This window comes from Musa acuminata, chromosome BXJ3-1 (assembly GCF_036884655.1).
Source record: "Musa acuminata AAA Group cultivar baxijiao chromosome BXJ3-1, Cavendish_Baxijiao_AAA, whole genome shotgun sequence".
Lineage (NCBI taxonomy): Eukaryota > Viridiplantae > Streptophyta > Magnoliopsida > Zingiberales > Musaceae > Musa > Musa acuminata.
Window position 1 is genome coordinate 1,420,114 of NC_088349.1, and position 23,858 is coordinate 1,443,971.

General features: G+C 37.5%; 4 protein-coding genes across 7 annotated transcripts; 1 reads left to right on the top strand and 3 right to left on the bottom strand.

Annotated features, from left to right (window-relative positions):
- Nucleotides 1-2,792: 2,792 nt before the first annotated feature.
- Nucleotides 2,793-12,564, bottom strand: LOC103978733 (uncharacterized). 4 transcript variants are annotated; one of them, XM_065136187.1, is made up of 9 exons: nt 12,367-12,564; nt 12,118-12,175; nt 10,261-10,366; nt 8,354-8,533; nt 4,270-4,749; nt 4,085-4,168; nt 3,895-3,987; nt 3,538-3,645; nt 2,793-3,298 (listed from the first exon to the last, which is right to left on the bottom strand). In XM_065136187.1, the coding sequence occupies exons 2-7, from the start codon at nt 12,163-12,165 to the stop codon at nt 3,923-3,925; spliced, it is 963 nt and encodes a 320-aa protein (XP_064992259.1). In that variant the 5' UTR covers nt 12,166-12,175; nt 12,367-12,564; the 3' UTR covers nt 2,793-3,298; nt 3,538-3,645; nt 3,895-3,922. The 4 variants fall into 4 exon arrangements, with proteins under 4 accessions (XP_064992259.1, XP_064992257.1, XP_064992258.1 ...); XM_065136185.1 differs by having other exon boundaries at nt 12,118-12,281; nt 12,367-12,562; XM_065136186.1 differs by lacking the exon at nt 3,538-3,645 and having other exon boundaries at nt 12,118-12,281; nt 12,367-12,563.
- A 1,508-nt stretch (nt 12,565-14,072) lies between these two features.
- Nucleotides 14,073-16,311, bottom strand: LOC135629050 (F-box protein SKIP23-like). Its single transcript, XM_065136184.1, has one exon. The coding sequence runs from the start codon at nt 15,621-15,623 to the stop codon at nt 14,385-14,387; it is 1,239 nt and encodes a 412-aa protein (XP_064992256.1). The 5' UTR covers nt 15,624-16,311; the 3' UTR covers nt 14,073-14,384.
- Nucleotides 16,312-16,466: 155 nt separating this feature from the next.
- LOC135629052 (sulfiredoxin, chloroplastic/mitochondrial-like) lies at nt 16,467-20,850 on the top strand. Its single transcript, XM_065136189.1, has 5 exons — nt 16,467-16,645; nt 16,757-16,911; nt 20,314-20,347; nt 20,422-20,515; nt 20,620-20,850. The coding sequence occupies exons 1-5, from the start codon at nt 16,570-16,572 to the stop codon at nt 20,633-20,635; spliced, it is 375 nt and encodes a 124-aa protein (XP_064992261.1). The 5' UTR covers nt 16,467-16,569; the 3' UTR covers nt 20,636-20,850.
- A 978-nt stretch (nt 20,851-21,828) lies between these two features.
- LOC135629051 (copper transporter 6-like) lies at nt 21,829-22,666 on the bottom strand. The gene has a single exon (XM_065136188.1). It carries the CDS (start codon nt 22,640-22,642, stop codon nt 22,058-22,060), a length of 585 nt encoding a protein of 194 aa, XP_064992260.1. The 5' UTR covers nt 22,643-22,666; the 3' UTR covers nt 21,829-22,057.
- Nucleotides 22,667-23,858: the final 1,192 nt, after the last annotated feature.

Genomic DNA, 23,858 nt, shown 5'->3' on the forward strand with positions numbered 1-23,858 from the left:
CTTTGTACTTGATTTATTGTTCGTGATGGGGAATACTACTCGTTGACAACTCCAAGTGGAGCATGATTTATTGTTATTGAACTATTTGTTATTGAAAATAAGGTAGAAAGGATATTTTCATAACTTTAATATTATAAAAAAATAAATTATAAATTTTTGAAAAGATAATTTTATCGATTCTAATAGTTAAATAATAACTAGATGGAAGGTGTTTTGAATTTTTTTTTAAAAAACACTTTTTAAATATTTTATTTTTCTGTTTAAAAACAAAGCAGCTAGTAAAATTTGTTTCCATTGAATATCTCCCTTTCAATTTTGGTAAAAAAAATTATGTTTAGTTTATTATTATCAAAATAATTTAAATCTTACTTGGAAACATGTTCCCTAACTTCTCACCCATGCACTGTTCAAAAGTTCTTTTAAAAAAGTTAAAATTAATTTGGTCTTTTGAGGAACATATTACTATTTGTGGGCTAAGTGGACTAATTAGTATCTTGGTATCTAAATCCATTTACCCTAATGTTGTTAGTTTTATCGACAGAAACACGAAAACAATAGACAAAAAGATATTTTCAACATTCTAGTTGGTGGTGTCAAACAACATCGGTGTTGATGGATGACAACGTTGTTGGAGCCACGGGTGGCTTCTGTAGATGAGAAAAGCTACGATAAGAGAAGATCGATGTAGTTGCTAAGTAGCGAAAGAGCTGCTCAACATTTGCATTGACACTGACGCATATATAGAGTAGTGTTGCTCGGTAACTACATTGGCATCGATGCAGATGCTGAGCGGCCCTTTCGTCGCTTGACAACTACGTCGACACTGATGCAGATGCAGAGTGACATCGCTCGGTAAGTACGTTGACATCGACGTAGATATAGAGTAGCATCGCTCGACAACTGCGTCAATGCTGACATAAATAAAAAGCGACGAAAGAATCGCTTACTACATCATCGTCGATACGGTTGTCGAGCAGCGAAAGGGCTACTCGGCATCTATATCAGCGCTTTCGTTGACACTAACATTATGAGTGGCTCTTTCGTCGCTTGGCAACTGGACGTTGACAGTTGTCAAGCGACAAAAGGATTACTCTACATTTGCATTAGCACCAATGCAGTTGTCGAGCAATACTTTCATCGCTCCATAATGAGTTGAAGTTAACTATTAAGGTAATGAAGACTACCTACTTATTTTAAAATGTTTAAAATAAATAATTCTACCTGTTTATTTATCTCCCTATTTTAAATTGACTATTAGGGTAATGAAGAATATGAAACTTAACTATTTTAAATTTATTCTACCTATTTATCTTGTTTGTTTCTATTTTTTTGTATTCGTAGATAGTTTACACGATTAATTGGGTACTTATGATTATTTATATTTAAACATTGATATTAGTGAAAAATGAGAAAAATTAGAAAAACATTCATTAACTAATATGATCATTATTGTATCATTTATAATAGGCAATCGCTCCCCAATTCTTAATTTATGAATTAAGTTGATGAATGTGATCGAATTAATAGAGGACAATAATTATTGTTATAAGCAAGGTCCGCCATACCGTACCGTACTGGAGTTTCGACCCGGGCTCGGTACGGTACAGTACGGGTGTACCGATCGGTATACCGAGGTGTACCGAGCGATACACCTGATTTTATCGATTTATCCCTCCAAAATATCTGAAAATTAGAAAAAAAAATTAGGATAGTGTTGTCAAGTTACAAATACATACTTCTTGATTAGAAAACGAATACATACCTCTTGATTAGAAAAGTTAGGATAGTCTTAATTACTCTCTAATTATAAAAAAACGAATACATATCTTCCTCTTAATCTTCCTAAATTAGCTTCGATTGAATTCACAAATCATTGTTTTATAGAGTTTAGGAGAGAAAAAGAAAGTTTGAGAGAGAGTTTAAAAGAGTATAATGAAATATGGGAGAGAAGAATGGTTTAAATAGAAGGAGAAAAAGCTCCAACGATCAAATTGACCGTTGGAACACTGTAGCGCTACTACTGTGTGGTAACGGTCGAATTCGACTGTTACCGAGTGGTGCCGGACAATAACGATCAAAATTTCAACCGTTATCGCCTTATTTTACCTCGTATCGTCCGATACGGGGGTTTTTGGGGCGTACCGTCCGATAGCGGACGATCCGCGTACCGGTAACCTGTCGGACCGGTACGTACCGCCCGATACAGGTGGTACGCTTCGATACGACATACCTTGACTTATAAGGACAAAGGACCTAAGCGATCGCTGGAACTCCAATCTTAATATTTATCAAATCATTTCTTTTGGTCTGTCTCTTTTTTTTTTTTTTGATATATATTGGATGAAACCAATTCATGCATAACTCCTAAACCAATTGAGATCCATTTATTGATGATTGAATCAAATCAGAACAAATGAACAAACGGAAGGTAATAAAAATTTATTTGGTTTTAAATAAACTTTGATGGAAATTGAAAATTCAATATTAAATATTAATAAAAAAATCAATTCCAATTAGGAACCAGAACTATCGAACCAACAGTTAAATAACTGAAACCAAAACCACCTCGAGTCAATCTAGTTCCATTTCCAACTTCCGCAAATACCGGCTCGAGTTGATCTAGTTCGGATTCCATCTTCCCCATAATCAAGTCATTGGATGAAGCAGACACAGAGTACAGATAGAATTTTCTGTCAAGACATCATGTTGGCAATTATACAGAAAAAAAAATGTAAAAGCTGAAGGACCAATATATCTCGATGAAATTGCATCAACCAATGAAAATTTAACCATTCATCCAAATTTCAATTTTACTAGAAATGTAGGTAAGAATGAGAAACAATAATCTAAGTCAGAAGCGATGATTACTCGAATAGGGCTGGTTACAGAGATTTATGCAGTAGTGATACCAGTGTCTTCCAGTCTGAGACTACCAGCCTTGTTCTTTCTGGCAATTTTACCCTGTGGCAGCAGTGTTACAGAGATTTATAGAGCATTTTAAATAAAACAAACAGGACACACGATATGTTGTCACACGGAAATTAACACCCAGGTCTTTCGCAATGCAAAGACAACATCAGAGTGCCTCCCTTATGGACCAGAACAATGCATCGATAGCATGATGTGTATGAAACAAATTAACTTGTTGCTCAACTACAAATATCATTACAGAAAGTTCCAATGGCAGAAAACATTAGCGACTGTGCAAAACGCGTGAAGTAAACTACTTGAGAAGGATCCACTGAAATTTGAAGAATAAGGAGCCTGTCAATCCCATATATACAGATGCCCAGTCAACCTACAGCAGAATTTGACAAATGTGTAAGAACTAAAATACAGTATAGCTCCTGACATAATCCCATGATCATAGTCACATCAGCAAATAGCATTAGATTAAATATATATCCTCGTGGGACGGACCTAATTATACATGGACTCTAAATAATTCACTGTTGCCATAAGATGTACTTGCATGTTGTGAGAAACAGTATATCTGATAGGAACACACAATACTGCATATGAGAGAAAAGAGGGTACCACTAACAACATTGGTAGTGTCATTTAAAATGATGTAATCAAGCGTGAACAGGAAGATATAGCCACGATATAGTAATTTGTGACTGTAGACTCCAGCATTGTGCAATCCTATATAATCAATCACAGAAAAGTCAGATGCTTGTCCCATACACTCAATATAAATAAATTTTGTTTTTTAACAAGGGAACCGCCACAAATTTGCAGTGGTTACACGATAGAGAATATGAAACCATAGGCAGTTATCTGAAGTTTCATGCAGTATTGATGTGATAAAAGTGCCTCTTTTTTGTCTCTCCTCTTTGAGAAAAAAAGAGAGAAGAAAAGGAGATGAAAAAACCAAAGGCTGTAGAAAGTTACCTTGGAGGAAAACACATTATATGTTCGGTTAGTCACTTCGAAAGCCGTCATAACTAACCCCTTCAGATATAGTGTCTAGTTTCCTAGTGTCCTCTAAACAAGTGTAAGAAAAATATAGAAATCTCAATTCAACATGGAAAAATTCAATAAATATGGCAAAGAGACAGATAAAAGAACAGCGAAGTAATACCTTTAAATTCTGTTGCTGGAGAGTCCAGAAAGTTCATTGAATCAGGTGGAAGATAAGGAGATTTATCATAATTCTCTAGTATATCTTTGAACAAAAGAATACAACATTAATATATACCTTTAGAAAAACAAAGCACAAAAAAGCGCAAAAAGATTGCACTTAGAAGTCAGGTGACTAAAACAGACCAGCACAGTGAGTAAAGTCATCTGATAAATCTGAAAAGCTGAAATTTCGGGGAATCTGACTAAATCCAAGTGAAGGTGTATCAACATCCGGGAGAGTGCTGTTTGCCGGTTGTCCAGTCAATTCTGAGTTACTAAAGGATCCACCTGAAGCATCTCCAATTGGTCGGTGTGCTTCCAAGATGATGTTATCACTAACGAATGGAAACTCAGAATTGTTTAAATAGTTAGGCTCTGACTTTATTATTGTCTCACTCAGTCCAGAAATCCTTCCCATGTTGGAGTTATGTGCAGATAACACACTTGTCGAAGCATGCATAATTCCAGCAACAATTGATGAATCACTTTCAAGATAGTTCCCCTGATGTTCTGATGACCTACCATTTACAAGAGCACTTGAAAAATCTCCATTATAAAACATGCCATCTGGCCGTGAAGATGTGGACGCATGTTGAGACATATAGCATGATGGAGTTTGAAGCACTGGAACAGGTTATAGCAGTAAGATATATCTATAGGAATATAATATCATAACACTGATGGTTCAATACTCATCAACAAAACCAAATGGTTTAACAAATTATGTAAATTTTGAAAGAGGATAGAAAAATCTCTTCAAGTCAGATTATAATCTAACTTCTGTTCTGTATATGATCCCCTTATACACAGCCGCATTGCACTTGTTTCTCATGCCACTATGTAGCATTAGTCATCCTTTAGAAATCACGTTTGTATCAAATCGAGTTGCATAGTTATTGTCACATGTTCATATTTGAATCAGCGTTTGCTATCTGGAATAACAATGGCTATGGATATGAATATTGGATAAGATTCACTATGGAAACTTGATACATGAGTATTATCATACACTCAGTGTACATGGTTGCTGTTTAAACTCCAAAGTCCAAAGTATGTGAGGTAGGATCGTTCATATTCTAAAATATCTGGTACATGCATATTAGTTCACACACACAGTTTAAAAAATAATCTTCTAGTCCTTTTTGGTCCTTATTTTTTGCAAAACCTAATTTCACTTCCAAACCCACCCTAAATCATTAATTCCCCTGTAATTCTTCAGACCATGATGAAGTTTCAATCTTATTCTTCTACTAAATAATCTTGTTTCATTCATCAGACAAGTACTTTCAAGATGTAATTTGAAAAGTTTGAAGAGCCAACTGCTTTAAAATGTAAAAGTTTGGATGATGGATTACTGAAAACTTTTCAAAATGGATTGGTAGACAGATCAACATTCATGAAAGGAAGAAGATCACAAACAAAGAAAAAACCTCAGGTATAAATCTTTGGATTTAAAAGTTTTGGAGGAAAGGTATTATACTAACATAAATGTCAATGGTGTGTAATGTTGGGGAAGTCAAGGAAATTGCGAGAGGGAGCCTGATATCGGTGATTTAGTTGGTTCGATTGAACCAACTAAAGCATCGGAGACCAACCAGGCCTAAAAATCTGGTTCGGTCACCTAGTTTAACCCAGGCACTCGCCCAAAGCGCTTGGCGCCCGGGCTCGGGCGAGCGCTCCGACGGCGCGGCGCCTCTTTGAAGCGAGGCGCTCGGGCCTTGCCTCGCCACGCCCGAGCGCCTATTGAAATCACTGTTTTCTATGACAATGGCAACACAATTTTTCAAGGCACCTCTTTGCTATGATAACACCTCTACTCCATTCCTCCATCAGTCTTTATTGTAGCACCTGTCCGCTAACCTGCATCTCATAGTGAGGCAATTCCAATGACCAATGACAATTCATGACGCCAACATCTTCTACAGTAGCCCAAATTGATGAAGAATACATACCTAGAAGAGATACATGGAACATCATAAAGCAGACTCAATTAATTGGAAAAATCAACGAGCAGCTTGAGAAGCTCGAGATAGCCTGATGCATCATCGCTACCATGCAATAATCTTCAATCGATTTGCTCAATCAGCAAACTGCCCTTTCTGCATCATTCAAACAAGCATCAATGCCCATTCATCTACCTTCTCCTTGCTCTTAATTATATCCTGAAGCCCCCAACAACCCCTAGATCAATCTGAAGAATTCTCAAGTATGATGAAAATTTTAGCTTAGTGAAGAATAGCCTTTAAAACAGCATTTTGTTCAACTGTATCGGCATCTCACTAAAATATCTTCAACAGTTGAAATATTTTCATTAGACTGACTACACAAAAAAGACATTGATTTGTCGATTTTCATCCCTATATGAACCACTTTGTAGACTTGGATTTGATAATTTATGCACCAAAGATGATTTCATCAATTTTAAAGCCATGATCGTGAATATGCACACTACCTCAGCGTGCACAGAAGAAAAGACAGATTATGAGAATTACAGAACTAATCCCCAGCCCTTGTCATAAAGGCCCCACCTTGACTAACACTAGACAAGGATCTTTCAGTTGGATTTTCTATTTTCTAATGATTTTGGTCCATATTTTCTTTTCATTTTATCTTGTTTTTCTAAATGTTGTTTTAGAGTTTCATTGTTCTACTTACGGTGATACTAATAAATAGCATTAAATAAGACATTAGGCTACTAGGAGTTGTTTTGAAACTTCCAGAGGTATTTTTAGATATAATTTTATGAAGTAACAAGATTTCTCAACAAAAAAACAGAATTCCTCCACAAGGCTTCTTAAAAGTCTTATAAATATATGAGACTGTAAGTCCCAGAGACTATACTCAAGGTTGATTATCCTACTTGATATACCTAATAAATCAGACTAGATTAGATAGTCCCTCATTCTCTTTTGTTCTTCCTTGGGAGGTCCTTTTCCTCAGAATGGAGAACATGCTGATGGAAGGGTCATATCTTATATTTGTTTTGGGAAAAATTACGAGGGTAATCTCCCACCTAGACAATTTGATGGGTCATATAGTGGGTCATAAACCTCCATATTACTGGACCATAGTACCCATTCAAGATGGAGAGGGTAACCAACCAATAAATCTGGTTGGTCAGCACTATCTGGGATATGCTATTAATGAGTGAGTTGGTGCAATAAAAGATTATTCATAGAGTAATGACCACAAACATATTTTGTTAGTAAAATAAATGTCTACTGCAATATCTATTCTGTTTCGGAAGATACAAATATAACTAACAACAGATGGAAATCTACATCAAATTCCAATCTGGTAATGGATATTTTGCTATTCATATCGATATATGTTCATAAAATCAGTGTTTTCAAAAGATGCTCGGATGAAGAGAGACCTGAGTGCCTTTCAACACCTCAGGACAAGACATTTCAATAAAGCTTCACCTGGGCATGCGCCCGAGCCAACTCGGGTCAACTTCGAGCCTAGGTTCAACTAAAACACATGCCAGACGCAACAAAAGAAACCCTATCACTCGTCTGCCGCCATCTGCAACTTAGTTTGCCGCTAAACCTTCATCGCCCACCTTCCTCCACAGCCTTGTCGATTACTTCTCCATCTCCTCAATCCTCTCTTTCTCATTTTATAAGGAATAGTCTTTCATCGATTAAGTTGCTACACCAACTTGAGGTGGTGCACTTTTAAGAGATAGTTCATCTAGGTAGGAACATCACATTAATATGAAAACGATGCTTAGAATATAACGATGGTTAAAAAACACTACTTGGCAGTTATCACCCACCTCAAATTTCACACCCTTTTAAAACATTGCTTAGAACATAACAGTATATATATATATATATATATATATATATATATATATATATATAATTTTTAATATTTGGGAGCGTCTCGCTTCACTTGGGCAGGCGCCTAGTGTCTCGAGCGTTTTGGGAACCTAGCGCATAATGTTTTTAAAAACACTGCATAAAATAATTCTTTTTCCTAAATATTATTATAAACAGTACCATTTTACCTAGTATCAAATTGTTTTCTAGGCCTCGAGGTTACAAAGTATGTTATTAAAGTTACATATTGGCTTTCAACATGTATTTAAAAAGTTATATAATCTAATTGCATATAGCGATGATACCTATGAAATATAAGCAAAATCCAGACAATAATTAATAGAATTGAAGGACACTAATAAAATGAAGGTAATGGCAGCAAAATTTTAAAATGCACATACAAGGAGAATGGGAGGCATTTGGAATTGGTAAGATAGCAACTCCAGATGGACATGCTTTCTGCATAAGCTCAACCTGTTTCTCAAGGAGCTTATTAAAAAGCAGTATTTGGTTTTTAAGGATCAGTCTAATATGATATGCTTTGAAAAATTCCCGGTTCTCCTCCTCAAGTTTTTGCCAAACTGTAAAACAACCAAAGATGACAATCATTAGAAGGAATAACTATTAAAATTTGAATAAAATGTAAATAAGATTTTTGACTACAGATCCATAGGCTTCCTGGGTGTAATTTCAAAATTCTTCTTACCAGCAGTTTGGTATGCAAATTTTGAGGAATATCTACAGAACACGTATAACATAGTGGTCACTTCATAAATTAGTTAATTCTGATTAGGCATATTAATCTAGTCATATAAGATTAAGAGATACTAGCATATACCAGCATGCAAATGCATCAAATGCGCTATCAACTAACAATGTCAAAAAAAAAAAAAAAGACTCATCAAAATAAGCAGTTTCAAAGTCATGAGAATTTATTCCATTAGTTCGCGGTTAAAAATCTGTATGATGAAATGCGATCAGCATGCAGAATTATATCATACGACTTAAAAGTTTCCTTGCATTGAAAGAAAAGACTTGCAATACAATGAAAAATCAGAAAATATAATATTACAACTAACTGTTGCAGTTAATCTGATTAGTTTTTCTGCAGCCACATCCAACCCCCTAACAATGGTCATGGTTTTCTGTTAAGCATCCAAATTTCTACTTCTTGTTCAAAGATTGTAGATTGGTCCTAACAAGAATCAGTCAACTTATTGACCCATGGCATAAACTATAAAATATTGACCCACGATATAAAATGGAGCATATAACTCAAAAATCTTGCTATACAATTTCTTTATCATGTCATCCAGTGATATGAGGTGGTATAACTATAACCCTCCTGGTATGCTGCTCATTATCTTAGTACCATACTGGTCCAATAAGTTGTTGAAGTCAGTATTTAAAACCTTGATTCAACCATATTGGCAACTTGCTATGCATGCAAAATTATAGTTTTCCAAGAAACATATATTCACATGCCACCATTTTTGGTATATATCATTGAGTTGGTACAATTTTTTCAACATTCTACTCTAGATATATTCCAATCAAGAGAAATAGTCACAGTTTCAAGTTTCAATTTGAGTCCCATACCGGTCCTCGGTATGCTTCTTATAGATACCAACACATAGACACAGGATTATATCAGTGAACCAGTCAGCAAGGACCAAAAAGAAAGAGGGAAAGAAGGGGGGAAGAGCAGGAGGAAGAGAAGGCGAAGGATAAAAAGAGAAGCGGAGGAGACTGAGGAGAAAGCAGAGTAGGCAGTCAACCAGTAAATACTGGTCAGTATGACTGGTTTTTTCTAACCCTGAATAAAGTAGAACTTTAATGAAAAATAAGCAACATTGAGTGTGATCTAATGCACCTGAAATGTCTAGAGATATATATTCAACTCATTTCATGATTTTCTTGTTGATGTAGTTAACATGAGCAATAAAAAGGAGAGAAGCATAGAGCTTAATGCATCCAACAAGAGCCAAAAGGGCAATCTAATACACAATCATGCAACTTTACAAGATTTAAATATTAGAAACACCGATCTTAATATAAAATCATGAGAGCATGTAGAATGTAAATTAATGTCTTATGAGCATATGTATGATAAGTCTGCATGGACATAAAATGTCAATATATATTGGATTGCTTGTGAGTCAGTCAACTGACTTCTATGGCATACTTGTATATTCAATATATTGTTTTGAATCCACATTAAAGAATTTGGATTAGATAAAGATGATTTAATAAGAAATTATCAACGTGGTGAATCTCAATAGATAGAGATGATATGCTGTGAAATTACCAAGTTCAGTGAAACTAGGCTCTATCTTTGCCTGGAAAGACAAAGTGTCAACTACTTCTTTCTGGTTCATATACAGCTGCAGGCACCTTTCAATAAGATTCTGAACCTGAAAATTTATAAAAACATTGGAAAGAATATTATGTCCCTGTTTCAGTAAAAAATAAACAGGCAATAGATTATCTAGCATAATAACCCTTAAAAGGGTATGTTGGCATTCCTATTGTAATTAAAGCAGATATTTCTATAAGGAGCTAAATGCCCTTATCATCTTAAAAACAGAAAAGAAGAAATGCAACACGAACTTAAAAAACCAACAAAACAAAGTTAAAAGATTATGACACTCATGCATTTGGGCATCAAGTATATGAACTAACACTAGAAAAGATGGATAAGAGTCACATATGGCATCATAGCAGTCCAGCAAAATCACATTTGCTGATGATGATTAATAGAGAAGCATAAAATTCTATTCAGAATCTCAGGTTAATGGTGGTTTTGAATGTTTCTGGAGAAGATATGCTAGTGCACCGATATGATGAGAGGCATTAATTAGAAGTAGTGATGTCAGTGATGCTCGGAGAGATGGAGCACAGCCAAGGCTTGGTTAAAATAACCTTTTTACATCAACCACAGTATATTAGCAAGACATGTTCCTGGCCCCAGATACTAGCAAATATTGCTCGAGGCAGTCAAATTCCAACATAGTGAGTCAAGCATGAATAGATAATGGCAAATTCCACATGAAACACGTAGCATAACCAAGCATATGAGACACTGATGATCTCTTAGATCTTGTGTGCTTTAGTTCAACATTAATACAGATTTTTTAATGGGAAAAAAAAATAGAGAACAACTTGGTATTTAGCATTCCAAAGCATGTGTAACATTGAACAAGGGTATGTGATATGTGTTGTTCTACCAATACAAACTCCGAACACACGCCAACAAAAGCAAACTGACAACGCTTTCTCTTTCACACTCTGGCCTAGAGTCAAAAGATCAACATTTTAGAAACATAGTTCTCTGAAGAAGTATCCTAAAGCATCTCCAAATATCTTAAGAGTATCATTTTTAACAATATCAGGATAGTTTGAGAAGTATCCCACATATTTCCTACCATTATCTTATGAGTACCATGTCCAACAACACATTCAATAAAAATACAACAAGCAACTCAAAAGGATCTTTTTTACATAGACCACTTGTTCGCACCAAACAATCCCTCGAAGCTCCAAAGTTGTATGGCTTTAAAAAGATATAACAATGCTGAACCATCAAGACAAATTGACTGCAATCATATATCTTAAGCTTTATCAAGTTTACATGGTCTTAAAGGACTCGAGTGCTTGGCTGCTAATACCAAAGAAGTGTTTCGCCCTAGTCTACTGTACTAGTCCAGAGACAGCGGATACAAAGTTCTGCTCCAAATGTTAATTACTGTTGATGGATTCACTAATCCTAAGTATTTGAGAGCTCCTTCAATCCACAAATGATAAAATAATTTAAACAGAAACATTGCGTAGAAATTTAGTACAATAACAAACAAAAGGTGAAACACGCACATTTTATGTTTGTCCTACATCAAGTCATCTGACCTAACACATTTATAATTCAGACGATAAGAAGAATGCGATGAAAAGCAGTACTTCAGCACACAATCAATAATCTGCTGTTTAAATGAAACCGCAGTTCACATAGCACCAGGTTATAAAATTAGGATTATTATTCAGATGGAGCAATTTAAATACCGTATAACCAAATAATGCTCGAATAAGCATTAACAGCTACAAACTAAGATAACAGGAAACCGAGAACCCCATATTAGAAGATGAACAAAATCAAGAATAGCTTCCTTACCAGTTGTATATCCTGACGGGAGACCTTCCTGACTTCTCCACTCGACATATCCCCTCCCCTACGCAGAAAAATCCAACGGCTTCAGGAATTCAAAACCTCCTAACTTAACACTATCCCACTATGCGCACGATCGCTAACTCGGATGATCGTTCATGAAGGACAACCTAATGAAAGAATCAAGCAGGAACATGATCAGATAGCAGATGAAACACACCATGGTGCGTGATCCATGAGGGATCATCGCCTTACCTCTGGGCGAAAGAGCGGAATTCTTCATGTGAACACGGCCAATTTGTGGCTTCGAATTCATGGCGACGATATATGCGTCGGAATCGGAAATGTGTAGGGCTTCTAGCAGCGGTGGAACGAAGAGGGGGAACGGCGAAGGCGAGAAAGTGGGACGAAGCTTCCCGAGTCGGGAGTGCCCATCCAAAAGAGGAAGATGATAAACACAGCGGTTTTGATCGACGGCTGATGATGTAAGCAACTTAGGTACCTGAAAACATATTATCCCCTTTTGTGACTTCCCACCGTCGTTACCCACTTTGCCATTGCTATTAGCAATGGCACCGTAGGTAAGTCCCACAGAAAGTTTCCACTAAGAGAGTAGGTAGAGAAACGGGTAACGTATGAACGGTCAAATAATGGCTTGTGGTAATCTCGTATTTTCATCTAAGAATTGACCATGTTTGTTATTTAAGTTAGTAATTATAGTTTTTGTTGACGTTTTTGTTGGTTTTATATTATGCTATTTTATTTAACAATTTTATAATAAAATCAATTAAACGATTATATTTTTAAATTTTTTAAATTTATATTATTTGTATGTTTTTTTAGTGTTTATTTAACATAATACGTAAATTTATTCTATTTTTAAATTTTTATCTCCGATTTGATTCTGATAACTATGTTTTTATCAAATATTTATATTATGTTATGTTTATTAATCTCTTTATTACTTGATTTAGATTAAAACTATTGAAGCTCATGAAACTTGAAACCTAAACATCTTGTGACCATAAATAGTGTCAAGGAATATGTTATTTAGATAACAACTGATAATTAGAAGAAAAAAATCCATAAAATTAAAGGAACTTGAGAGCAACATAAAATTTTAAGTTTAACATAGAGGATGAAGCTTTAGCCAAGACATCTAAAATGCCTATGAGGATCAAGCTTGAGCAAAAATGTGAATCCAAACCTCTTAATTACTGATTAGGAGTTCTAGTTCATGTTTACATTATAATTGCATTCTCAATAATGGGTGGCATAGAAATAATGATAATATACTTTTATTCATGAAATTGTCAAAAAAAAAAAGACAAAATTTTCTTAAAATTCATTAATTTTGTATTCATCTCTCTAAATTCTAGTTCAGAATATATTCCTAAAAACCATATATTCTTTGTTAATTGTTAGTTGAAGTACTAATCAAGATATATAATACCGTATTGTATCGATGTTTCGAGGTTGGCTCGATACGGTATACCAGGACGTATCGAATAGTTATATATATATATATATATATATATATATTACTGTAGCACTGCTACAGTGTAACACTATAGCACATTCCATCCGGTACCGAGCGGTCCGCGGTATGTCATCGGACCGATACGTACCGTCCGTATCGGGCGGTACCATTCGGTATTGCATACCATGGTTCTAATTAAATTTACTATACTAAAAATTGTTGTGATGTCATGGTAAGAAGAAATACAAGTATTTTAGATATTTTATATTCATATATAGATTTTAAACTAAAATAAATTATTGGTAGCTATAAGGATCTTAATATTTAGATAAACATATATGCTACATTCTATAAGAAAAATATGTTGTTTTAAGAGAGGTATATGTAAAAGCACCTAATAAAAATAATAACATAATTTACTGATTTCATTATTATCTATCAATTACAATTATAAAATACCATCCATTATATTCATTGCAAATAGAGGTCAAAACACCTGTATCTTATTGCTACTATGATTGGTTACAATGATCCCACATTGTATTCAGCTAAAGCTTGATGTGTAAGGAACGGTATGGAGTATTTGACTCATGATCTACATTGCCTCACCGGCGACACAACGTCGGTCGACCAGCCCGGTGCAGAAGATACAGGGACTGTCGACATGTTCTCGGCGATGAAGATCAACAACCAGAACATGATTTTGGAATCCTTCCAATTGCACTTGAACTTGCAGTCACACTTCCAATTGCATAAGAAAGAAATATAAAGGTACTACTTAATCATGTTCTTTTTAGGTCACAGTGGGAATTATCCAAGCGGGAGGAGGCCATATCCACTGGAAATTATAGCCACCACAGGGCTTGAGGCTCTTCTCCTTCAGGTCGAACACCCCCACATCTGGAAGCACTTCATGGCACTTCTCATACGACCACGAGCCATCATCCGTGAGATAGATGCAGTTCCCTCTCAGCTCAGGGCACTCCCTCACCTTGACGCACATCGAGCTGTTCTTCCCCAAGAACAACGCGAATTCCTGCAAATTCTCGCCCTCGTTCTCAACCCAGACGCATCCCTTGACATCGTCTACCTTCAACCTGAACACCTTCACCCTGGTAGTGACGCACTCCACGTAGAGCGGGCGAGGCTCCCACTTGCAATTGGACTGCACCGGGTCCTTCCATCGGTAGACCTGCAACAGCTGCCCCCGCGGCAGCTCCACCAGGTACTTGGAGCAGTCGTAGATGCCCAACCTGGGGGCGACCAGGGTGGAAGCGGGGAGGGGTCCGCCGTCCAGCTCCCAAGTCTCGACCCTGCCCATGGACTCCAGCGTCAGGAACTGCCCGCTGGAAGAACAGATGGCGTCTACCCAGTATAGCGACGGGGTGTCGATGAGCGTCCACGACTCGTCGCCGGCCCTCGCAAAGGCCAGCCCGAACAGGGGGTTGTGAATTAGCATCACGGTGTAGCCTCCCCAAGAAGAGGAGCAAGAGGAGCGAGACGGAGGTGAGGAGAGGACGGCTTTCTCGTAGAAGAAGTACCTCAGCCTGTCCGGCTCGAACGGCTCGGGCGGGATGTCGTCCCCGAAGCAGAGTGAGTAGCGGGTGACACGGCCGCGCTCGTCACGGACGGCGTCGACGAAGGGGAAGGTGGTGATGGAAGGGAGCCGGACTTGCTCTCCCATCAATGGGTTCAGGAGCTGGAGCTCGGAGTCTGCGTCGGCGGTGACGAGCCAACCGTGGGAGGAGCCGACGACGAGGCGGTCGGAAACGGGCGGGTCGGGGAGGGGGAGCCTGTAGGCCTTGCGGTCAGCGATGCTGAAGAAGGCGGCGGCGGAGCCGGTGGGAGTGCAGGTGGGGTTGAAGGGGAGCATGAGCCAGGGGGACTGTGGCGGGGGCGGGCAGCCGAGGGGGGCGCCGGAGGCGGAGCGCCAAGAGGAGCAGACGGCGGCGAAGCGGATTCGGTCTGCAACGGGGAGGCGTTCGAGGATGGAGCCGAGAAGCTCCATCGGGAGGTCGGACCAAGCATTCATGGGCCCGCAGATAGCAAGCAGAAGACAACGACAGGTTGTCTTGTTGAGATGGTGGAATTGGCGGAAGCTGGAAGACAACGAGCTGTTGTCTGCGGAAGCCGGTGCGGGTGTCGCCGACTTGTGAGGTTTATAAAGGAGGTAACGGGGGCGAAGCAGCTGCGGCCCACATGTTTTGCAGGGTGGACCCGTGTGCGGCTTACTGTTGCGGGGGAAAGGAGGCGACGTGCTCGGCGGGGCAGTGCCATTTCAGGGTCGGCGGAGCGCGACACAGGATGCGGGTCGCCAGCGGAATAGGGAAAAGCGGAGTAGATTGCGACCACGTCCCGCGTGCGCGGCCGCAGCCCACCGTCGGATGTTGCGGCTTGCCTTAATCTCTTCAAACGCGACAGCAGAGGTGGCATCACCTAAATCGATCTAGATGTCGATTCGATGTGGAAGATATCTCCTTCAAGGAGTAGTCAATCGCCGCACGCATTCGCGGCCGAACCATAAAAGATGAACCGGTGTGAACCGTTGATGCCGCCAAGACTACCCAACCGGAGTCCAACAGAACCGTCCATTTACGCCCGCGGAATTATTTTTCGCCACCCCGTCTACAACTTCGATGGGCAACGCTATGACCCACGTACCTCATCCAATAAAATCGCGGGTAGATCGTCGTCTCGAACAAGTGGGTAAAAGGGTTTCGTCCCCAAAAGGACGACGATCAATATGAACCGGTTAAAAGTAAACGTGTCACTGACCAAAGAGTACTCGTCCATTTACCTTGAAGAATATAGATGGTGTACATCGGGGCTCACAATGACCCGTACTATCCATCGAATAAGCTTGTGGGTAGATTTTTTGGGCCTAAATTTAGTGAAAGTATCGCTCTTTTGGGGGCTTCGAGTTCCTCGAGCCCGTCTAATTCCTTCTTTCGTGTGATGTGAGGAGGAGAGAACCAAAAATGGCGAACCTAGTGTCGCTTACCCATACGGCCCTCTGCAGCTACTCCTCGCGTCCGATTAGAGCTTCCTCCAATGGTTCCCTCTCTGCCCTTGCAGCTCCTTTGATCGAGAGCGTCGTCTATTGTTTCGCTTTTTGTGAACCGTTATTTTTCTTTTAAGCGTGCTCCTGTATGGATTTCATTTCAGGGGTTCCATTCTCGAAGCCTAAATCTGGAGGACCGGCGATTCTGGAGCTACCTCTTAACAAGATTCGGCGGCCGCTGATGCGGACACGGGCGAACGACCCCGAAAAGGTGAAGGAGCTCATGGAGAGCATTAGACAAATTGGGCTCCAGGAACCTGTAAGGAAACTTCCTTCGGTTCTTATAGATATATATTTCTTCAAAAGCACTGTTTTAGGATTATCAATTGTTGTTCTTTTGCTACTTGATGCAAATTGGTAAAGCATATAAGGAACCTCTAAGTTGCTTTACTTTCCAAAGGTCTAGACTGAATTCAACTTGTAGGTATAGCCATTTTGTTGGGGGAGAGAAGACTTCGGAACCAAAATAGAAATCTCAGATACCAATAAATAAATAAATAATCGTAAAGCTATCAAAATATTTATATGGCTCGACACTCTAGACTTACATACACGGAGAAAATCAAATTCTTTACTACTACTACAACGATAATAAAACAGTAAGTCCCAACAAAATCAAATTCTTTACTATATGAGAAAAATAAATATAAAAAATATGTGTCTTGAGTTAACCCAAATCCAATCCTTGGATCTCTTGTACATCATCACGTTTATCTCAATCTCCTATATCCACTAGAGAAAATCCCGAGACATTCAAATTGTTTTCTCTATGTTTCTTCCTCTCGGTCTTTAGATACATAGCATATTTATATCAATAAACCTTAATTCATTAATGACTCTTTCTCCTACTTGAATTCCTAGTCCGAATCCTAATCCTCTAAGAAGTTCGCATCTAATTAGTACTTCTAAAATACTTACTAATCCTAACACATTTTGTTTGTCGTCATCTGATGATATGAAGTAGAAGGCCGAGATGCTTGAATGATAGGCTTTGGGTAGGCTTTGTGTGGTGCTACCGATGATCTATTCAATCATTTCACCTTTGGTGAAGTTGGAATCACTGTAGAAAAAAGTCCTTTTGGCTTAGTTTATCTTAGTCCAGTTAGGAGTACCTTGAGCCTAACCATTTATGCCTTATCTGTTTATCCTGAATAGTAAATACTATGCCATTAGCATACTGGAAAATTTGGATGCTTCATTATTTTTGAATCAATCCTTTGATGCAATGGTTGCTACTTCATGCTTAAAGATCCATTCGATCATACCCTTGATGTGCCTACTATGAAATTAATAGTCAGGATATGATTTTATAGCATCACAGATCATGTGTTTGACCCAGATCATCCATTTAAGTCCAAAATCTGGATGTTTTAGGATGTCCAACAAGGTTTTCCCACTCAATAACATGAAATCTCTTTCCAAAATCAAGCTTAAGCATGGCTCCGTGTTTATCATTCTTATGTCGCTATTTAGGAAATTATTTACACTCATGTAATACTTCAGGATGAGACTTTTATGATAAAAACTGTTTTGACTGCCGTTAATGACCTCATGTAGAATGGCCTTGATTTTGTTTGCAAGGATTTAGGAGATTGATATGATTGGACGTACCAAGCAATCAGACTAAAAATTATTTGTGGTAGCTTTCTCCTCCTTGGGGTATAAATTTAATAGAAGTGCATTTGATCTTTTGCAAATTAGTATCCTCTACAAAGAAAAAGTTAAACAGAAATATGAAACTGTTATTAAAAATAGACGAAGCTGGTTGGAAGGGTGCAAGTGTGAATGCATCTGGTCCAGGATTTTATGTTTTCTCAAGCAAGAAAACGGTGAATTTGATTTCGGTTTAGGAGAGGATATAGTGTTGCTTATAACTTATTACTAAATAATCTAGTTTTTTGGGGGATTTACATTTGAGTATATTTAATCTAATCAAACAGGACTTTGAGTACGATTTCACTGAAGTTAAGTCTCCTAAGAGTGGAAAACTAAAAGAGAGATTAAAAATGAAGTGGATGGACAGCTCAATTACTTTTCTCCAAGATTTGTATGACGCCATACATGAGGTCTGAATTTCTATGCTAGTGATGTCCCTTGAAGCATAGAGGATTCTTCTTGTTTGTTAAGGTCCCAAGTTTCAAAATAGAAAGTGTTTATCATAAGAAGTTTTTATACAATCTAGACCTATGCTCTTGTAGCATCATTTTCTCTATAGTGGGTTCCAGTAACTTCCTGGACTGAACATAAGACACCATCAAGGTTTACCCAATTTATGGACAAAAGAGGTTCAATGGTCCCAAACCAACAAAAATGGCTCTAAAATAATATGGAATCAGGAATCAGCCTATGATTGATTGTTAGCATATGGATCTAGTGGGGAAAATTCTAGATATAAAAGAATGGCTGTAAAAAGTAGTTAATAGTGCTCCAAAATTTTGGGTGCGAACCAATACCTTATGATGTTGTACTTCATAAACGAAATGCAAATGTCAAAATTTTCGTATCATTGTGCTAGCACAACCTTTTGTAGATCTTATAACTTTTATCTACAATACAGCTTTTTTAAAATAGTTTCTGATTCATGATTACAATATGCTTGTGACAATGTCGTTAGGAATTTGTAATCCCTTGTGATTATATGCCAAAGAATTCAGCCGAGTGATGAATGAAATTAGCGCTAGCATGGGTGATAAGGAAAATAGCTATGTAACCCCAGTTCAAGTGGTGTCTCATATATATCTATTACATATCTGGACATATGCATATATTTCCGTATACATAAGTATATATAGATAAATTTACAAATCCGTGTATGCATTTCAATATAAATAATCTGAGACAGACCTATATTTGATTAAAAGTTTTTTGAGTTTGGCTCATTCTTTCAAAAATCTTCAGAAAGGATGGGAAGAAAAAATAAAAAAATATTTAATCTAAAAAAAGAATTTAGTAGATGAAATGATCCATTAAGGACAAGAGCCTCTTTTTGGGTGAGATGCATATACTGACAAATGGCAAATAGCTAGCATTACTTTGAAGATTCCATACGTAAGGCAAAGGTGGTCTACTATAATTCAATATGTAGATTCCATATATGTGGCATCCTGAAAATTTCTTAAGGGGCAAACGTGGTCGTTATCACGAATAGTCCTATATTTTTCAAGAATGTGCTATGATGTTGACACAACAATATGTTCAACTCCAAAGTTTGTCAGCTATAAACGCTAACACAACTCAGCATAGGTTTGTTGCTTGCACAATCATATTCAGTAGGCTTAGATTTGTAAAAGAAATTTCCTTCTCGTGGCCCTTTATATCCAATTTATATATACTTCTAAAAAGATTGTAACATTATGGTTGTTAAAATGATTATGAAGTTCCTTGTGATGTTTGGTTTAAGATTCCAAAGAATAAATGAACTTGCAAATTGGATCAACCTCCTTTGGATTTTGGAGCTATATAGTGTGACAATTCTCCTTGGAATGGTAAGATGAATCATCTAGTTTCTGAATGTTCAATGCACAGATATTGATCCAATGTCAGATGGTGCTTTACACAAAATGAATCCTCTTGTTCAATTTTCTTTCAGTTTTTGTAGACAAATAATTCAACTATCACATATGCTTAAATGCTCGCTTATCGAATTCATGAAAACTTGCAGATTGATGTGCTGGAGGTGGATGGAGTTTACTATGGTACTCATACTACCAAGAGACATACTGATCTTCCTATAACTCCAGCATATCTAAAAGAGATAATCTGTTTGTAGGTTTTTCTGGATGTCACCGTTTCGAGGCTCATCAGCGCCTCGGTCTCCCAACAATTCGCTGTAAAGTCCGACGAGGAACAAAGGAAACATTAAGGTTAGTTGCTCCTTCACGATCACGCTATTTCCATGCCCCCAACCCACCCCCCCCCCCCCCCCGATGACAATTTGAACTGGATTGCATTTGCCTTTCTCTTTCAGGCATCACATGCGATGAGAATCTGTGGCAAATCACTGCTTTTCTCTTTATTTTTCAAGATAAGTCATAAACTACTCCTTCAATGTACTTGAATCATCAAATCTACAGATATTGATCTACACAAAGCTCAATGACTGAAAAAAATTCATATTATTGGCCTCAAATTGTTGGAATATTACAACTTGTTATTGTTGTATATATCAATATTTATATAGTCAATCTTTGTGCTACTATATTGCTTATGAAGGTGAATCTCTGAGCAAAACTCTGAATTCAATTGATATGTTCTTCAACATTGTTCTTTGTCGAGAGGTTGAATAAAATTATTATGGTTGTGTTGTGGTAACTACTGACCATGGCAATCTAGGCTTTATGGGATGAGAAGCTGCAACTATCAGCACGATGTTGTGCCCTCTCCATGTGAGATGCTGCGACTGTGATGGTGATTCTATATCATACATGAAAGCAGGTTTAGACCTGTGAGTAGATACTTGGTCGTACTTCCCATGTAGATATAACTGGTAGTACACATTTGTATCAAGTTGACTTCATTTGTTTGGATAGTCTTTGGCATCAGCTATCTTTCTTTATATTCATGTTGATGTGCTTGAAGGAGTTGACCAACCCATCGGCATGATTCAGACCGTCTGTAACGTTAGAGAGGCTTGAAGTCAGCTCTTTGATTCTGGTTTTGATGGATATGGTAGGAACAGTATACTTCAATGTTGATGAGAAGTATTCTACAGGCAGAAGCATTCACTGGAACCTGAAACAGAGAGTTACGTAATTGGTCCAGATAAAGTTAGTCTGCTAGCTTTTTGTTAAACAAGCTTACTGGTTGGTTCTTGAAATGTAGTCCTCCACAAGGAGAAATTTAGAGATCATGCATGGTGTGTAATCTTTTAACAAGTGTTCGATCATTGAGTTCACTTTAAGCCTAAGAATAGCTTCTAACAAACCAAAAAGCAATCCACAGACAAAACCTGGCTTGTTCGATGCGCAGTTAAAGCTAAAAAGTGAGTGATAGAATCATCTCGAAAGTGACATTGACTACTTCTCTTGATTGGACTACAGGACATGGAACATAATCCATCCAGTGTTAGGAATCTACTGTGAACCAAAGGGAGATTAGCATCCTTGTGTGTTTTTTCAGACAAACAGTAGCAAAATGTTTAATTCTAAAGCAATCGCAATATTTACAGATTTCAACAAAATATAAATAATAGCCTGTGTGTTATTTCAGAATCACGCAAGAATGTTGTTGCAGTCTTGATTGGTCACAAGCCACCAACCATTCTTCTTCATCACAAATGCATGATGGTTGCAAAGAGATTTCTGACAGGTGAATTCAAATGCCTTCTGTCACAGCTTATACAAGTAAGGCTTATTAGGATGCAAGACTTCACACGAGACTTCAAACTCACACCACGCATAAAACGATCAGCAAGCCATAGGCGGAAGATCGCCCTTGCCGGCGCAAGCCGGCTGCAGCGGCGTCTTCCGACACGCCGCGCTGCCGAAGAGCAAGAACCCGAGGGCGTGCCCGGCGACGGCGACGATCAGCACGCCGCCGTTGAACGACATGACCGCGAGCATCACGAGGTAGGCGAGGCCGACGCGCAGCGCGTGTAGCGCCGTCTGGGCGAGACCCGTGGCGATGCGGCCGGCTCCCGGCCTGACGAGGCGGCAGTGGTGGAGCCACTCGAGGAAGAAGGAGAAGGCGAAGACGACGACGAGAGCGAGGGCGTACATGCCGCCCCTGGTGCCGGGCCAGCCCGTGAAGAGGATCTCCGAGTTCTTGCCCCAGAAGAAGGTCATGTGGGTGTAGTGCGTCTCGGCCATGGAGGAGGCGTTCATGCCCGTCTCGCTCATCCCGCCGTGATCCATCTCCGAGTTCCTGTCTTGGGAAGTATCAGCGTTTGAGGAGAAGCGGAGGAGGAAGGGAAGACTTTGTGCACTCTCGGGAAGACGAGAGAAGAGTACTTTGCATGCAGTACAGATAAAGACCGGGCGTTGATAGTACATTGCCGGAAAGAATGGCTACTTTGGTATCATTCTACGTGTGGAAGATTTATAACAAGATGATGTGAAATAATTTGTCGAGTCTTTTCAATACAATTTAGTTCAAGAAAATGGCAAGCTGAAATTTTCTTCGTCAACCAATAAAAACTTATAACATATTTAATAATTTACTTAAACATTCCTAAAGAGATTCAATTAATATCTAGCTAATAGAATATGGTTGTGATAAGAATATGTTGTTAGTATGAAAAATTATAATTGCGTTATTATTATGTGAAAATTTTTAATGTCATAATCAAAATAAAAAAAAATAATAGATTAATATGAAGATAGTATATCTTTCGATGTTATTTAAAAAATATTTATCTAATTTATAAATATACTGTCGATAAGATCTAAAGGTAGCAACGATATCGATATGTAAGGATAATTAGACTCAGTTTTATCCTCTTTTTCTATCTTTCGACGATGAAATATGAATTAAGGGAGATTGAGAATAGATTTATAATTTTAATTTTTTATGTATCGTCCTTAGGAGATTATGTCCTTTTATAAGCAAGAGCAAATGATTTAGGATGGTAATTAAAAGAATTCCTCCCAAAGGTTATTTTTTAAGAAATTTTATTATAATTGGATATTTTTTCTATTGATCGATAATCATACTTAGAATCCATTCAAATATATAATATATCTTACCTAATTAAATAGGATTACATAATCTAATATTCTCTCACTTGACCCATTAATTAGTAAGATATAAAAAAAATTTAAAATTAAAATAAATAAAATTAAATTTTTTTAAAAAATAATTTTACTTAATTAGATTTTAAATTTTTTAAAAAGTATTTTATATTTGGATTTTAAAAATAAGTCAATAAGTATAATAATACTATATTAAATCTAACTACTAAGAGCCATAACAGTTGTATGTTATACTTTCTTTTATATACTACAACACTATTAGTTTTTTCTAATGTAATCCATAATGACCTTTATAATTTATTTTGTTAAGATATTTTGATTATCATATTCAACTATAATATGTATACATTATAAATGATAAAAATATTTATTATAATATAAGGATAAAATATAAGGATATAAATTATAAATAATATTCGCTAAATATATTTTGATCTAATTTATGCAGAAATAATTTAATAATAATAAAATAATAACCATGATAATCATTAGTATTAATTAATATAAAAGAAAAAAA